General features: G+C 43.7%; 1 protein-coding gene across 1 annotated transcript; it reads right to left on the reverse strand.

Annotated features, from left to right (window-relative positions):
• Positions 1–1591: 1591 nt before the first annotated feature.
• Positions 1592–10634, reverse strand: LOC311321997 (endothelin-2; the record flags this gene model as incomplete). The annotated part of the gene is made up of 3 exons (XM_084454009.1): positions 1592–1727; positions 5889–6060; positions 10571–10634. The coding sequence occupies 3 exons, from the start codon at positions 10632–10634 to the stop codon at positions 1592–1594; spliced, it is 372 nt and encodes a 123-aa protein (XP_084310135.1).
• Positions 10635–12597: the final 1963 nt, after the last annotated feature.

The following is a 12597-nucleotide window of genomic DNA, read 5'->3' on the forward strand; positions in this document are numbered from 1 at the left end:
AATGCTCATTTCTCAAACAGAAATCACGTATCCAGTCATAGTGACACAGAGAAGTTTGTTTCTCAGACGAAAAGGACTCAAAATCCCAGATAAACCAGCATAGTTTCATAAAAAAAACATTTCAGACATGGAACCCCCACTGGGCAACCTTTAGCTTCTTAACTCACTGCTAAAGAGCTCCCCATCATTGTACATGACACACCTTCAGCGTCACTCTTCTCTTCTCTCAGGTGAGTTGAGAGTGTGTGTTCAGGTTCCTTGCCTTGTACCTTTTCTTGAACTTTGTGGGAAATTTCCTTGCGTTCGATGTATTTGCATTCCTGTGGAACACGTGTAAAACAATGTTAAAGTTGTCTCATCGACTCCCACACAGTTGACATGATGTACTGTGTCAATGCTGTTCCAATCTCTCCTGTTTATTATGTTTAACTTTTATCTTTACAAGAAGTACTGTATGTGGGTACAAAATTCTAGCCTCAAGTACATGTTTTAGGAGTTCTAAACCTCAAGTAGTATATCTTGAAAGCTATAAATAAAACATGGGCCCTGTACTATGAAGCAGGATTACACTAAATAACTTTAGGTTTAACCCTTGGCTGTAAATGTCATGAAGGTCGTTAAGTTTTCACCGTGCCATACCGCCATGATAACTTATCCTGCTGAGCTCACCTGCCCCAGAGCAGGGGCCTTATTTATAAACGCTGCGTAAGTGCAAAAGCATATGTACAGCACTTTCTAAGCAACCACTTTCTAATCAATTCTGACGCAGAAGCGGAGACAGCTTTTGTTTTGAGAAGTTTGAGAAGTTCTGTGCTGTGCTATTGAATAAATATCAGGGTGTGTGAATGTTTTCACGAATATGCCACCGTCTGTTCATGTCCCGCATGTTGTCACTCTTTTGATTAAAGTTATATCATCATCAAAAGATGAATGTAGGCCTACTATTTTAAACCCCACTCCCCTCACCTCTAATCGGCATGATTAAGGATAATAGGCCTACAAACGGAGATGTCTGTTTTTGCTGTCTGAACCCCTCAGTTATGTTGCAGCTACCGTACAGTAGTGTAATCGGGAATAATATTTGGATCTGTAATCGGATCTGTGATTATTGAAAAATAAGCTATTAAGGAATTAGTTTGTTCATGTGTGAGTCAAGATCACAAGGAATTAATAAAACCGTTGGGTTTAATTAGGAATAGGCTACAACACACGCACAGTAGGCCTACAGGTATATGTTGGCTCATAATGAACAAACTGGATAGGCTTAATCATTTAGCCTAGCCAAACGGTTCACACAGTTATCATTCTCATAAATAATAAGGTGAATCGTAGGACAAATTGCATTTAAACTGATGCGGTTTTCGACTAATATTGTTATCACAGTAACGGATTGGGATCCAACCAGTGATCTTCAGCCCTGTCATTCATCCACCACACAGTCATGTTTCAAATTCCGCTGCATGATTGCAGTTGTTTGATTTAGTCAAGCAAGCTAGTACAAAGTTATCTTGGTTATGTAGGGCCCTAGTCACAGGGTGACCAGATTAGGAGAAGTTTCTGTACCAGAGCACACTAAAACCTGAGGCAACACTTACTCTATGTGTGCAGTCGGAGTATAGCAGAAGCTGAGACACTTGGTGTCACGTCTGTCCGCGCAGACACATCGGCCCGGAAGCTCTCTCCTCAGTCGGACAGGGAAGGAACCAACTCCATACGGCACTACCTGGCTGGAGAGGAGTAGAAAACATCAGGCAGATCAGTCAAGCATCTAGACTATTCAGGGCCTACTCTACAGAACTGACGCTCTTTACACTTGTAGGAACCATTAAGGATTATTTTGTTATCCCTGTGGGAGAACTTTCTGAAAAACCTGTTGAGAACACTTGAGTTTTTAGTTCCAGTTGGAACCATTTATATTTAGCCTTATTCACTTTTTACTGGTTTTGAGATTCCTTTTTGCAGATTTTTAGATTCCTTCTTTATCTTTTGTATATTTCTGTATATTTTCTGTATATTTTTTGTATATTTTGTATTTTTTAAAGATATTTGTTGGTACTTTTCTGTACTTTCTGTACACCTACAGTATAAACTGTATACTGCATACTGTATACTGTGTGTTTTTGTGCTTTATTGTAGTGCCCCCTTTTATACATTTCTTTGCCCACAGTGCCTTTGTGTTGAGTTTTCTATTGTACTTGTGTGTATATCTTTGGTTGCAACAAAATAATTTCTCTTTGGGGATAAATAAAGTTGATATCTATCACTAATCCTAATCTTTTTTTGTCAGGCAAAGGTTCTGGCTAGAGCCATTTGAACAACCGTTTCCCACCAGGAACCAAAAAAGGATGTTCAAAGCAGCATGTTTCAAAGAAGGTTCTACCACCATGGCCACCAAATGGTCTCGGAAATCCTTTTTGGTAAACGAGTCTAGTACAATATTGTATGTATCCTCATCAGCCACTGGAAGCCCTCAACATTCCTGCTTTGCTGGGTGACCCTAATGGCCATGTTCCCCTTTCTCCCGTCAAGGTCGTAATGTGTCTGCTGCCCTTTCCCGAAGAGACGACCACACGCACCAAAACTACACAGTCCAAAACCAAAGTGAAATAATACACTGTAAAAAATAAAATAAAAATAAGGTCTAAGGTGAAACCTGAGCAAATATTTGCCATCTCTAGAGACTCCCAATGAGTGTGATTGTATAACTAACTTCCCGGACACATTGGACTCATTTCCAATACTCTGGGGATGCAGTCCACCCGCCTCTCCAACTTCCTTTCTGGAAGTAATATCTGAACTAAAAGGATTGTTGACCTGCAAGTCTGTTTTTTACCAAACCAGTCACGTCCGATCGATCATTTCAGAAGGGGAGGAGGAAGGATGGGATGCGCAGACGTGGGCCAGTCCGCAATATATATATCCCTTTGGATTTGTCTTTTATGTCGGCGCCTGGGCTGTGGTGAATCAGTCTGGTACTACTCACGTCAACCAGGGCCCATCTGCCCTCCATCTTGGCTCTGGGCCAGCCTCATGCCTGGCCCAGGTTAACCAGACCACACGCTCAACTGCAAACAGATGCCCCTGGCTCAAAGCAGCCACACACAGCAGGGGACAAATCCCAAGTGACACTCTTTCTACAGCAGTGATCTTTATATGTGGCTTTGGTCTGAAGTAATGTAGCCTACAGGCCTATTATGTAGCATCGAACCTGCCTCTTTTGCTCTGCATGCAGAAACATCTACCGGTAGTGCAATGCTCACACACGCACACACACACACACACGCACGCATGAGCTGCATGATTAGCATCGTGTGTGTGTGTGTGTGTGTGTGTGTGTGTGTGTGTGTGTGTGTGTGTGTGTGTGTGTGTGTGTGTGTGTTGTGTGCACGTGCGTGCGTGTGCGTGTGTGCGTGCGTGCGTGTGTGCGGGTCTATACAAACACATGTGACACATGTTAAACGACCAAGCAACATGACAGCAATGGAATTATATTTGGGCCCCTGCAATGTATTTTGAAGTATTGAAATGTGTGTCCAGATCTATACGAACAACATCACAGGCACGTGTTCAATGGGCACAGGCAAGCTTGCTAGCTAATGATTAGCTTGCTAGCTAATACAGTATGTTTATGTTTTTATCCATCTCTAGCTAGCTAACTATTTCAATTTGAATGCAATAGTGGACCTCTGCTGTCAAGATTCTTTCAACTGCACACGTCTGTTGTACAGTAGTACATATAATGGAAGGTCCGCTCTCTTTTATATAGGTATTGCAATAGTGGCGCAGCAGGCATGGCAGTGACAAAGTGGGTCATAGATTTTCATGTCAGGTTTTCATGTTATGTCACTTTTGCTAGCATAGCTTACTTGTTACATGAACCAGACGACTTCCAGTGGATCGTTGCTAAGGGTATCAGATGTACTGTATGTAGCTACATTCCTCAAGTCATCAAGGCTGAACTATTGCCACAGGGATAATAATCCTTAATTGTTTATTAGGATTCCTGACACGAGCCTCCAAAAGCTCCCGTACATCCAGAACAGTGCTGCCAGGATCCTGAGAAGAGTGCAGAAATATACCCATATCGCTCCTTGTCTCCTACAGGATTGAATTAAAAACCCTTCTCCTAACTTTCATATGCACCCATGGTAATGCACCTCCTCACTCCACTAAACCCCTCCTGCAGTCTTCAATCTGGAAGCCTCAAAGGGGAACTTGACCTCCAGGGCGCACTGATGTCCGGAGGCGCACTGTGTATGACCTCCAGGGTGCACTGAGGTAAAATACACTTGCTTTCACTCGAGAAGGAATGCAATTCAATATGCTCGTCGGAAGATAATAATGGAAATTGGAATTTATCGTCATCATATCCCCTACGTTGTTACAACTAACAACATAAGGCGTATGCTGAGGACCTGTTGAGGATTACACGCTACATCTTGATAAGAATCTTGCTTAGTTGCCCCCCGCAATAGTTTGTCGTGCTCACGAGAAAGCTAAAGATTATATTTTTTGTCCATGTCACTTTAGGGGCTCTGTACTTTTGGGATTGTTTTCACAATGAAAAGTGCTTTATAAATAAAATGAATTATTCTATTATTATTAGTATTATTAGTATTATTAGTATTATTAGTATTAGTATTAGTATTATTATATAGTTTTTTTCTTCACATCATGAATTGGGGGGGCACAACTATATAATGGTAAGTATATTTGGAACAGGCACTCTGCTAGTATTGCAGATTATCTGTTTAGTACTGCCCCCCAAAATTTGCATCACTGGCCCTAATGGATATGGAAGGGGGGCTACTATTTGTCCAATTTGTTCCACAGAGACTATTTACATTTCTAAATGATCAACCAATCCCTGTACTCAAAACATCACATGTCCATGTGGAATGACACTACTGTAAGACATTTAAGGGTGAAGTGGAGATCCATGGTGGACGCTGTATGCTCCTAAGGGGGCCAAGAGGATTAAGTCTAATAAGTCAAGACATTAAAGGGTAAAATTCCTGGCCACTGAGCGTCAGGTTCCACAGTGTGGTTGTTTGTTCCTTTCTGATAAAGAGAGTAAAGTAAGGTTTACTTAATTGTACGGTTCTGTGATGCTGAGTTTAAACTTTTTTGTAGAGTCTGTCTCTCTGTCTTTAATGGCTGTTTTTGGCTAACCAAAGAGAACTATATTGGTTACCATGGAGACTTTGGACTTCCAGAGATCATAATGAAAGCACTTTTCCACAAGCACAGGCTACCATCCCTCTCACTAATTGGATGCGGGCATAGACATAAAGACTAGAGAGACCTTACTTATTGTGGCCTTAGAATGGTACACAACCGCTAGCACAACTTCCTGTGAGAGAATGAATGACCCTTCATTCATTACAGTAGTTGGAGGCATACTGTGATAGCTTAAGATACAGTATGCCTAGTCCTCCTTGCAGAGTTAGCACATGAGTTACAGAATACAACAAGAGCATGTGGCATACTGTACATGGAAGGAGTTGGGCAGCGTTCTGATTGCATGTGTGTTTTGTGACGTGTCGCCTCACACGTGTGTAATTGGGCGTCACTTGCCGTGTAGCGAATTAAAACAGACCCCTCCAGCTCCCACATTATAGTGCTGCACAGTCATAGCAAGTGACTTGCTCAAGGGCACAATGGCGCGTCATCCAGCTAAACACGTGATTGATAAACAAGTTATTGATAAAAATGCTATTGAGGTGTGAAGGGACCAGCGGGAAATTCCAGAAAGCGGGCTTAGTGAAAACCCAAGAGTTTGCTAACCCTGAGATTGAACTGAATTGAATCTCAGGGCTGGCAAACTCACAAGTCTTCGCCAAACCCACTTTCGGGAATTTCCGCCCGGCTTGGCTTGGAGAACTCACCCCGGCGTGTTGACCCACACGATGCCGATGTGGCAGAAGTAGACGCACTCCTTATCCTTCAGGTTCTCGCAGGAGCAACGCTTCTCCCTCCAGTGGGCCCGGTGGGCGAGCTGCGTCGGGGGACTCCCCTCCTCTGAACCAGGCCCGGGTGTGGAGCTGGAGGCTGAGTACGCTGGGAGGGGGGGAGGGAGGGAGGGAAGGAGGGAGGGAGAGAGGGAGGGAGAGGACCGTGAATATGTGTCTCTTATCACTGTTGCGGTGAGAAGCAAGCGGTGCAGCTGTTTGAGATTGCCGAGGGGCGATCAAACATAAATGGAGAAATCTTGCACAGCTGGGGCTGTTCTCGGCATGTCTGTCTCATCATTCGTCCAACGAGGATCTACAGTATGTCTTTCTAGAACAGTTTGCTCATTGACTGGCCTCAGACTCAGCTACTCTCTACTGCATCTCTGCTCTCTCTGGTCCAGTCTGGCCTGGCTTGCGCCCGGTGACCACAACCTTCCACAACAGGTTTTACCTTTAATCCAGCACTGCCCATCTCTCTATCTGTCTCTATTAGGCCTTTGCTTTGCCCAGGTACTAGGGACTGTGTCTCTGTCTCCCTGAATCATCCAGCTGTGCCGAGGATCTCCTGATAACCAGAATGATCCAGATCTCAATCGGCCATCATCGCTCTTTGCCGGGCCAGACAAAGGTTATGTCACTGCAGTACAGTATGTGTGCTCTGAGAGCTACAAGTGATTATGGTTGATAATTTAGTCAAGTACATGTGGTAATTAGTCATTTCTTTCTCGCTGGTTTGAATATTTTAATATGTGCTCTATAAAAAAAAGTATTCAGTGATCACATCCTGTAAATAAGGCATCGTGGAGCATCAGAGAACTGATAGAGACAACATTAATAACATTAAGACATCAGACAGTCAGGGCCTCTGCAGCTAGTCTGCCGGGCTGAGCCGTGGTATGTCTGTTCTGGTTAGCCACCGAAGCAGCTGGGTCTGGGGGTCTCGGAACCTGAGCAAAACCAGATTTCTCTCTCTCTCTCTCTCTCTCTCTGGTCTGTTTACACACACACACACACACACACACACAGAGTCTGCTGTAAAACGTGAACGTCTCGTCAAACTGTGAACACAATAAACTGAAAAACCCACTAGACTGAATTGTCGTCTGATCCCAGGAGGTGTGGAAGTCTAGTATAATTTCACAGCTTCAGATGAACCTCCATTGTTCCTTCAAAGCCGAAGCCATCCCTCTATTTCTCTGTCTCACCTCAAGATGAACCGGCTCGTGAGAGACACAACAAGGTTGGGAGTCACACGCCAAAACCAATGTTTTTGTTTTTGTATCAGAATGAAAGAACAAAAGGAGAAAATATGATCAGAATGAATGAACAAAAGGAAGAATAAACAACCCATGATATGTGGAATGTCTGAAATATGAGTCAGTGACTAGATGTGCAGGTGTTGAATCATAACCAATAAAAGACAAGAGAACAATATTTGAATGGAAACCAGAGAATGTGCTCTCGGGGGAAGAGAGCAAGCCGCTGCTTGACTTGGGGTTGTCGTGGCTGGGAGAGGACACTCAGGGCCAGGTGTTCCCTCAGCCCTGTGAGCCCTCCCGGGCCCCGCCTACTGGACCCCTACATCAAATCAAACTTTATTTATATAGTGCCTACAACACAGACAAGACGGTAACACTTTACAATAAGGTACACAAAATGTGATTAGTCACTGAGTAACTAATGAGGAACCAATGATTAGTTCATGACTAACTGAATAACTCACTAGTTATTGATTAACTATGAATCCATGACTGTATAGTAGATAATGATGGGTTACAAGAGAACAGACTGGGGACTATAGTAATTACTGAGGAACCAATGATTAGTTAATGAGTAGTTACTGATTAACTATCAATCCATGACTGTAGATAATGATGGCTCCCTAGAGGACAGGCTCATTAACTAACCATTGATCAGTTGTTCTATTCTGTTTTCTAGTAACCCATAATCTACTATACAGTCACAGATTCATAGTTAATCAGTAACAAATAATTAACTAATAATAGGTTCCTCCTTAGTTACTCAGTAACTACTCACATTTGTGTGTACCTTATTGTAAAGTGTTGCCATACAGCTCATTGCTCATGTGTGTAGCATCTTTGTTTTCTGTGTTTTATGTTGCTTTACTGTGTATAGTTGTATTATGTAATCAGGGCGTTATTGGAAAAGAGAGCTTGCTCGCAATTGGCCTTCCCTGAATAAATAAAGGTGAAATGACAACAAAAAAAAAAGTGTACTGTATGTACAGTATCTGTATCAATCAAATCAGTGTCATAGATAAAAAATCAATTTTGCTTTAGGAACGAGTCCCTGAACTCAATGTTATCAATGTGTTGAATCTCAATCCCAAAACCACATAAGTGAGAGTGGAGTCGAGTCGGGAGTTGATTGGAAGAGACATCCGTTGGATTACTGCTTAATCCGTAACCTACCACTTTAGTGAGAAGCCTCCTCTCTACATTATTGAAGCAATATCTGCCTGGCTGCCGGCTGTGGATGTTATGACAGCATCAGTCATGGGGTATAACCATAGAATCTACCACAGATGCCAGCTCCACTCCAGTATAAACGTTAGCCGTTGGTCTGAATGACCAGCAGCAGCAAGTTTAAGAATGTTATATATCATGCATAATATTTGCATAAAACCGCAGATATTATTACTGCTATTCAAACTAATAAAGAGACCTGATCCCATGAGTGTAGTTACATAATATTCAACTATGATACATAATCCAGATGTTTGATGTAGGTATTTGTATTCTTAACCCATAGCATTGAGTGTTGGTCTTTGCTCAGATAACATCCATGAGATTAAATGTTACAAGTCAAGGTATTCATAAATTATGTTCACGGTTCACTATTCGTACCCAGTAGGCATACTTTTACAGTATTGCACCTCAGAAAATCAGCATTTAGTTAGAGGTTCTCCCTCAAACTTTTGGGTTGACATTTACACTGGACGTTTGGATTTAAAAACCTAACACTGACCCCTACATTCTCGTAAAGGTGACTTCTATTTTGTCCTCCTCAAGTCTTGCTTGTTATACATCTAGGTCAACGTTCATGGTGAGAGTAAGCGCTGCCTCGGGTCTTTGGGGATTTAAACCTCAGACACGTAGCGCTGAATCCCTGCTTCCCCTAGTTAAGCCTTCTGGTTCAGGGGCCAGGTTGGTCAAGTGTGCAGTAGAGTATGTGCGCGCGTGTTGTGGGCCAAGTTGGTAGTAATAATGAAGTAATAAAGATACTGTTGTTTCCAGAACTTCAGCTCTGAAGTCTGATGTTTTACAACTCATCTTCTTGTGTCTGTACAGAAAGGTCTCAGGTCAGAGTAATAGTGACTCTGCACTGACTGAAGAACATGTGCGACTTCTGACTGTGAAGCTGTGCAGCAGTTCATTCTGATTTGTTTTAAAGGAGACATTTGGTATTTAGTACGGTTATAAGGTTATTTTATGATCTTATACAACGGTTCATAGAAAAATATTGACAGACTTTGCACTCTTGAGATATTAGTGTTAAGTACAGTAGTACACAATGGATCTCTATGGGCATATTAAGGCCCATGCCGAAGGGTTCAATGTATATGCCCATAGAGATCCAGTGTGTACTTAGCTGTGACATGAGCAATGAGAACTAATATCTCAAGAGTGCAAAGTCTGTCATTTTTTTAAATATGGACCGTTGTATGATGGTAAATAATCTTAAAACAGGGCTGATGATGCTAAATACCAAACTAGTCATTTAAACATCATGCTTAAGTCATTACAGTAGGTAGCTACCACAGTAATATACAGTGTGAAATACTGTACATGGAAATAAATGGAAATGTAAAACGTAATATTTTTGATACTCAAACATAATCAAATAACTTACTGAGTCTAGATCATAATCAAATAACTGACTGCGTCTGCTAAGTATGAAGGCAGTTCTGGTGTAGTTAAAACAGACTGATTCAACACAGTTCTCCTCAGTCAGACCCATATCAGACCAGAAGCAGTTTCTTGGACATCTGTTAAGTAGTCACTCCATAGTGAATGAGCTGAGGAATTAATAGGTACAGTAACAGTTTCCAATTATGCCGGCTCCATAAAATGCACAGCATTGACATGCGGGCATTGAGGGCCATTTCAGAGCAGTACGATTTCACACAGTTAGATCAGAAACAGGGCAAGTCAATAGGAAACAGTTGATAAATGTGCCGCGTAGAGAAAAACAAACTAATCAAGCACGCCGCTCGTTATTCAGATGGTCTCGGCGACTAGAGGCAGACATATGATCAGGGATCGGTAGTTGACCTGACCAGCAGGACCCAGTCACTACAGGATGCGTCCATCAGACACGTTTAGACGGTAGTATTAGTATTAGTATTAAGTTATTACTCCACAGTGGGGAGAGTAGAACACCTGTGCTAAAAGACACCAAAATGCTACAGTATGATTAAAACCTGCAGGGGAGGGAAGTATCAACATAGACTAATACAAACCAAGGTGCCGCAATTTTCATTTTCATATCCAGTCAGATGTATTCAACCTAACTGGAGACTTTAAAGTAGACTGTTAGTTCTAAACCAGAGAATAGATCCAGACTTCTCCAGATGAGTAAACCCTTCTCGTTACCTTGCTGTTCCAGTATCAGCACCAGCGTGGTGGTGATGATGAAGTAGAGGGTGGAGAGGTCCATTATCCTGGGAGCAGAACCGCAGCAGGGTTCTCGTATGACAAGTCCCGGTGTGAGAACAGTAGAGCACAGTAGGTCCTAAAGCCGAGACGGTTAGATCCAGATGGAGAGATCCGTGTGGAGGAGAGGATAGAGGTCGGGGACAGACGGGAATCTGTCTGTCTGTCTGTCTGTCTGTCTGTCTGTCTGTCTGTCTGTCTGTCTGTCTGTCTGCCTGTCTGTCTGTCTGAGCAGTACTACCACCACTAACAGCACCACACCCCACTGTTCCTGTGTGTGTGTGTGTGTGTGTGTGTGTGTGTGTGTGTGTGTGTGTGTGTGTCTGCGTGTGCGTGTGCGTCTGCCCGTGTTTCTGTGTGTGTGTGTGTGTGTGTGTGTGTGTGTGTATGCTGACTGGATGATTGGCTTGTCCCTGCTACTGCCGCCTCTCTCTGCCCGTCTCCCAGGGCTATCCCCACACACATGGAGAACATCCCTGCACTTGAGGGGTGGAGCCATGAAGTGATCTGTGTGTGTGCAAGTGTTTTGGGCGTGTGCGACTATCTGACATGACAGAAACCCTCCCCACCCTTCACCGATAGCATCCAGCAGCATACTGTACATACAGTAGATCCGGGAAATATACGGGAGTCTGCAGAGTGTGTGCGCGTGTGTGAAAGTAGGTTTCATGACCTTGTTCTGTGTGACCCTATGCATGACGGGCAAGGGGTCAGCCAGGTCAACCAGCTACGGAGCATGACCGCAACAGAGGTTAACCAGATGTTAATAGGCAGGTCGGAGGAGACGGGAGAGAGGCGGGGTGTTCAGGTCGCGAGAGATACTGGACGCGGGTAAAGAGGATGTTTGGATTAGCGAGGGGGGGCAGGAAGTCGAGGGGGGAGAGAGAGACAGAGAGGGAGAAAAAGAAGGAGAGAGAGAGGGAGACAGATGGAGAAAAAGAAGGAGAGAGAGAGGGGGGGGGGGGGGTCGGAAGAACAAAGCACACCCAGCTCAAAGAAGAAAAATAAAAGTCTGTGAGAGAGGAGAGGAAACCCGGGGTCTGTGTTGTGCCCTGAGCAGGGGAAGCTGTCTAGGAGCACCTCTTTAAGCCAGACCAAGGGAAACCCACTGTGGTCAACCGACATCTTAATTAAAGTTATAAAGAGTCAATTGAAACATGTCAATAGAAGCATCTGCACACCAGACCTATTCGTAATTGCTTAACGGTTCTCGTATTGGCAAAGACTTTTTGGGGGGTTCCTTTGAAATTGTTTACAGAACTTCCCGCAGTAGATACCCTGGGATTCAACCTGTGTACTCAAACTGTTTTCACTTGGCTAGGTTGTTCACCACTCAGCTATCCGGGAGCTCCCATTAGTGGAGAAGAGTCTTTGTGCTATCAAAGCATCGAATGCACTATTGTTGGAGTTTAAAGCTAAACCATTAGGGGTCTGCTTCTGATCTAAAGAGATTAACCTGTGAGTAACCTGATCTTCACACAAACACACGCATGAGAGTTCCCCCTGAGCCATCTTCAATGGGGCCTGTAAGTTGGTCCGGGTAAGTGTGTGCATGTGTGTGTGTGTGTGTGTGTGTGTGTGTGCGTGTGTGTGTGTGTGTGTGTGTGTGTGTGTGTGTGTGTCTGTGTGTGTGTGTGTGTGTGTCTGTGTGTGTGTGTGTGTGTGTGTGTGTACGTGTGTGTGTCTGTGTATGTGTGTGTGTGTGTGTGTGTGTGTGTGTGTGTGTGGGTGTTTACGTGTGTGTGTCTGTGTGTGTGTGTGTGTGTGTGTGTGTGTGTCTCTGTGTGTGTGTGTGTGTGTGTGCATGTGTGTGTGTGTGTGTGTGCGTGTGTGTGTGTGTGTGTGTGAGCGTGTGTGTGTGTGCATGTGTGTGGCTGTATTCACTCTCCCGCCCTTCCAACTCCGGCTCCCCGGGCTCTGGGGCTTCTCATTAGCCAAGATTAGGCTTAGCTTTGCATTCAGGGGGG

The sequence above is a fragment of the Borostomias antarcticus genome (genome assembly GCF_949987555.1).
Source record: "Borostomias antarcticus genome assembly, chromosome: 19".
Lineage (NCBI taxonomy): Eukaryota > Metazoa > Chordata > Actinopteri > Stomiiformes > Stomiidae > Borostomias > Borostomias antarcticus.